Source organism: Salvelinus alpinus, chromosome 7 (genome assembly GCF_045679555.1).
Source record: "Salvelinus alpinus chromosome 7, SLU_Salpinus.1, whole genome shotgun sequence".
Classification (NCBI taxonomy): domain Eukaryota; kingdom Metazoa; phylum Chordata; class Actinopteri; order Salmoniformes; family Salmonidae; genus Salvelinus; species Salvelinus alpinus.
This window is the reverse complement of record NC_092092.1, coordinates 10,408,893-10,414,189: the sequence shown is the minus strand read 5'-3', so window position 1 is coordinate 10,414,189 and position 5,297 is coordinate 10,408,893. Positions and strand designations below refer to the sequence as shown.

The window sequence follows — 5,297 nt, the reverse complement described above, 5'->3', positions numbered from 1 at the left end:
ACTGTATAGACACACAGACAGACAGTAAGTCAGATACATACATACATACATACAAACATAACGGATCAGAGTGAAGGAGCTGAAGAGGAGATGGTTAACAATCTTTTATCATCCCTCTCCTTCCCAACAGCCCCACTCCACGTCCCCCTAGTCTTTGACGTCACTGTGACTGTGCAGCCAATCAGGTTCCCGAGTCACACCCACCACCTTTCCTTAGCCAATCCTCCTTCTCTCAGTCTTTTTAAACCCCACAAGCTCTGGAAACACAACACACACACACACACCTGGGAGCAAAGCAGTGCGGACGGATGCAACATAGAACACACACTAACCACCACACCACACACACCGAGACAGAGTAAGTGGATCGTCTTGCAGAGAGATTGCATGCGAAGCCGGAGCTCGTATCTCTCTCTCCCTTTCTCTTTCTGTCTGAATCTTTCTCTTTCTGTCTGAATCTTTCTCTTTCTGTCTGAATCTTTATCTTTCTGTCTGAATCTTTATCTTTGTCTCTTTTTTCTGACTTCATCAGTCTCTTCCTCTTCCTCTTCCCATCTCCATTTATTTTTATTTATCCAGATAACTTCTTCATCCTCTCTCTCTCTCTCTCTCCCTTCTGCCTGTCTTTCTTTCTCCATATATCTCAATGTCTCCCTCCTGATAGTAATCTCTTCTCTCCGTCTTTCACCCTCCAGACAAATGCTGACTCCAGACAACCTCATCAGAGGAAGCAGCAGCCCCAGTAGCAGCAGAAAGAAGAGAACCTCGAGGAAAACCACCAGAGGAACCCCTCTCACTCCTCTTCTCTTCCAAGGACCTCAGCTCTGAGATGGGCTGCTCCTCGGGACGCCAGGCCCCGGCCCCAGGGCTTCACTCAGACCTGGACTGTGGCAGCAGCCTACCCCCGGAGTCGCCCCATGGAGGAGGGGACCTGGTCCTACCCCCAGAGTCACTCTCTACGCTGCAGTGTCTGGCCCAGGCCACGGGTGGTACGGAGAAGTCCTGGTACCGCTGTGTGTTTCCGTTCGGGGTGATCTCTTTGGTGATCGGGGTAGCGGGAACGGCAGTCACCTTCATGTATAACACGCCAGACCTGTACCAGACCAAGGTGGTGTCCATGGTGCTGCTGGTGGTGGGGGTGGTCATGCTGCTGATGGCGGCCATCTGCTGGAGAGACCACAGGCTGAAGAGGAGGAAGAAGAAGGAGGGAGGTTTCTTCTGCTCCGAACAGGGCAACTTGTGAGGTCTGGAGGAGGAAGGAGGGGGGGGGGGGGGGTGGAGGGATGGATGGTACAGAGACATAGACACAAATAGATGGATGGATGAGTTGAACATCTGAAAGATCCAAACCGATCAACCTGGCACGTGCTTAACTCTCGGAGCGAGACGCTAGATCTCACTGAACTGGAGAAGTGGTGTAAAGGGTTGAGAGTTCCTCTTCCTTGTTTGGAATCCTAACCTCCATCTCCTCCACTTTTTCCTCTCTCTGTTTTTCCAGTCCCCGTGTCTCTGAGGATGATTACTCTGTTTTTCTCTGTGTGGAGGAGGGAGGGTGGGAGGGAGGGAGAAAGAGAGAGACATAAAAGGATGGATGGGACAGACATAGATACACATGGATGGATGGATGGAAACGTGCTGAAGTTGAACATCTGAAAGGTCCAAACCATTCAACCTTGGAAATCTAACCTCCTTCTTCTCCTTTACTTTTTCCTCTCTCTCTGTCTTCCCAGACCCCCCCCCCCCCCCCCATCCTCTGTCTCTGAGGAGGATTACTCTGTGGGAGTGAGGGAAGGAGGGAAGGAGGGAAGGAGGGAAGGAGGGAAGGAGGGAGGTGTTTTCACAGTTTCAAGTTTAGAGAGTTCTGCCAACAGTTAACTGTAGATCCTGCCAACCAACTGTAGCAGTGAGATGTCTCATCAGAATTCTGATATCAGGGTGTGTACAAAATGGCATCCTATTCCCTAATAGTGTATTCCCTATTCCTTACACTGTGCACAGTGTAGGGAATAGGACGCCATTTTGGACGCAAGCCTTTGTGTTCACGCTTTACATTCATAGAATGGGCTGAGATGTTTACTTTACGCCACTGGTTTAATTACTGCTGTGTCAGTAATACATTGTGATGAATTGATTTGTGTATGTGCACCTCTAACTGGTATAAAGGTTTCACATAATGACATCACCCTGCGACAAGACAGCTGTAAGTTTGTCATCTTTATGGTTGATATTACATTTATGTTTGGTATTATGTTTATGTTTGGTGCGCTTTTAGATATGCAGAGGGTTATGGACTGATAAATAAGTTCATATCACAAATCACATGCCTGACCTGGGTCAAACACTTTCAAATATGCGAGCCGCGGTTGATTTACTTTAGCCCGGCTCAATTGAACCAATGGAATGATCCCAGAAGTTAAACGCCAAGCTAAACCAAGTCATCCTCAAATACTTTCTAATATTTATAGGTATTTGACATAATGTATTTGACATAATGTATTTGTCGCAGGTCGGATCACTAGGTATTGTGTCTTACATTGCAACGTTTTGAATGATTGTACGTCTTAAATTGAATGTATATAACTATATATCTATATATTGTGTACAGTATAGTTTATTGGGAAATGTTTATTTGTACTTATTTTCTATTTGAGATTTCCTGTTTAAATGATTCAACTAGAGAGATATAAGTGAATTTGATATAGTAATCCGTCCGTTTCCTTGCAGCCTCTTCATTACCGTTCTGTATCGATCTCCTTCTGTTGGGTATATTTAGGGTGCATCCAAAATGGCACCCTATACAGTAGTGCCCTACTTTTTTAAAGTAGTGCACTAAGTAGTGAATAGGGTTTAATTTGGAGCACCACCTTACGTTCCCCTGTTGGGAAACATTGTTAGCAGCTAGCTGTCAGTCAGAGTGTTGGCATGGCCTCTGCTTTTCTTTCAGTGCCTTTATTTCAACATTCAAAATGTCTCTGTAATGGGTTCACTTCAGCCTGTCCATTCAGTCAGTGACACAGTGCCAGTGCCAAAAGGAGATGTGGCTATTATCTCTGTGTGTAGTCTTGGAATTTTTCCTATTTTGTTGCATTACAACCTGTAATTTAAATTGATTTTTATTTGGATTTCATGTAATGGACATACAGAAAATAGTCCAAATTGGTGAAGTGAAATGAAAAAAATGACTTGTTTAAAAAAAATCTTAAAAATAAAAAACAGAAAAGTGGTGCGTGCATATGTATTCACCCCATTGCTATGAAGCCCCTAAAATAAGATCTGGTGCAACCAATTACCATCAGAATGAAGCCCAAGGAACCATGAAGCCCAAGGAGCTCTCCAAACAGGTCAGGGACAAAGTTGTGGAGAAGTACAGATCAGGGTTGGGCTATAAAAAAATATCAGAAACTTTGAACATCCCACGGAGCACCATTAAATCCATTATTAAAAAATGGAAAAAATATGGCACCACAGCAAACCTGCCAAGAGAGGGCTGCCCACCAAAACTCACAGACCAGGCAAGGAGGGCATTAACCAGAGCGGCAACAAAGAGACCAAAGATAACCCTGAAGGAGATGCAAAGCTCCACAGCGGAGATTGGAGTATCTGTCCATAGGATCACTTTAAGCCATACACTCCACCGAGCTGTGCTTTACAGAAGAGTGGCCATAAAAAAGCCATTGCTTAAAGAAAAAAATAAGCAAACACATTTGGTGTTTGCCAAAAAGCATGTGTGAGACTCCCCAAACATATGGAAGAAGGTACTCTGCTCAGATAAGACTAAAATATACATTTTTGGCCATCAAGAAATACGCTATGTCTGGTGCAAAACCAACACCTCTCATCACCTCGAGAACACCCATCCCCACAGTGAAGCATGTTGGTGGCAGCATCATACTGTGGGGATGTTTTTCATCGGCAGGGACTGGGAAACTGGTCAGAATTGAAGGAATGATGGATGGCGCTAAATACAGGGAGATTCTTGAGGGAAACCTGTTTCAGTCTTCCAGAGATTTGAGACTGGGACGGAGGTTCACCTTCCAGCAGCACAATGACCCTAAGCATACTGCTAAAGCAACACTTGAGTGGTTTAAGGGGAAACATTTAAATGTCTTGGAATGGCCTAGTCAAAGCCCAGACCTTGGAATGTCCTGTGTGTGTGTGTGGCATCCCTCACGTTAAAGGGGGACATCGTTTCTGAGCCGTTACATAAATCCTTGAACTACAAATCAAACAGTCTCAGCCCCTTTGAAGAAAGAAAAACTAGGACACCAGATTTACACCAGACCCATGGACACACTGTAATTCACTACATTATTGTTCACCTGCTGTAAATACAATTCATACACTCTGAATTAAATGCAAGATTTTAATGTGAAACTACACTCGTGTAAATAATTATTATTTCTGTCAATAAAATTGAAAAGAAAATGGCAGTCAGTCAGAATATGTCAGGAGGCGTAGAAAGTCAACCAATCCACTTACATAAGGATGTCTCTGTACATAGGGCTGAAAATAACTCCAGCTGCAGAAAGAGAGGGGGATATAAATGTAGTAATCTCCCTCGCAGAGGAGGCTGGTGGGAGGAGCTATAGGAGGACAAGCTCATTGTAATGGCTGGAATGGAATCAATGGAACGGTATCAAACACATCAAACAAATGGAAACCAAATGTTTGACTCCTCCCACCAGCCTCCCCTGCTACCTCGGTGGTAGGCTCCCACACAGTGTTGCACCAAATACATTTTGATCTCTTTCTCTCTCTCTCTCTCTCTCTCTCTCTCTCTCTCTCTCTCTCTCTCTCTCTCTCTCTCTCTCTCTCTCTCTCTCTCTCTCTCTCTCTCTCTCTCTCTCTCTCTCTCTCTCTCTCTCTCTCTCTCTCTCTCTCTCTTTGTAATCACTCTCAATGCAAATAGTCTGGGTAGCCATTTGAATAGCTGTTCAGGAGTCTTATGGCTTGGAGGTAGAAGATGTTATTAAGAAGCCTCTCGGACCTAGACTTGGCGCTCTGGTACCGCTTGCAGTGCGGTAGCAGAGAGAGTCTATGACTAGGGTGGCTGGTGTCTTTGACAATTTTTAGGGCCTTCCTCTGACAGATAGATGGAGTATGCCTACAGCTCCGTCTAATGGTTGCGTCAGGGACAACAGTTGTTGACAACTAGCATTGTAGCTAAACCTAACCCTAACCCTAAACCTAACCCTAACCCTAACCCTAAACCTAACCCTAACCCTAACCCTAAACCTAAACCTAAACCTAACCCTAACCCTAACCCTAAACCTAACCCTAACCCTAAACCTAAACCT

At 44.8% G+C, this 5,297-nt stretch overlaps 1 protein-coding gene across 2 annotated transcripts in view; it reads left to right on the top strand.

The window, feature by feature from the left end:
- The window catches only part of LOC139580411 (transmembrane protein 100-like), a 28,138-nt gene extending 23,759 nt beyond the window's left edge, over positions 1–4,379 (top strand). The window contains exons 1-2 of one of the 2 annotated variants that reach the window (XM_071409059.1): positions 1–358; positions 696–4,379. The exon at positions 1–358 is cut by the window's left edge and continues 307 nt beyond it. In XM_071409059.1, coding sequence (XP_071265160.1) covers positions 830–1,243 — 414 coding nt within the window. In that variant the 5' untranslated portion in view covers positions 1–358; positions 696–829 and the 3' untranslated portion in view covers positions 1,244–4,379. The remainder of the gene's footprint in view (positions 359–695) is intronic. The other variant, XM_071409060.1, reaches the window with a different exon arrangement.
- The last annotated feature ends 918 nt before the right edge of the window (positions 4,380–5,297 follow it).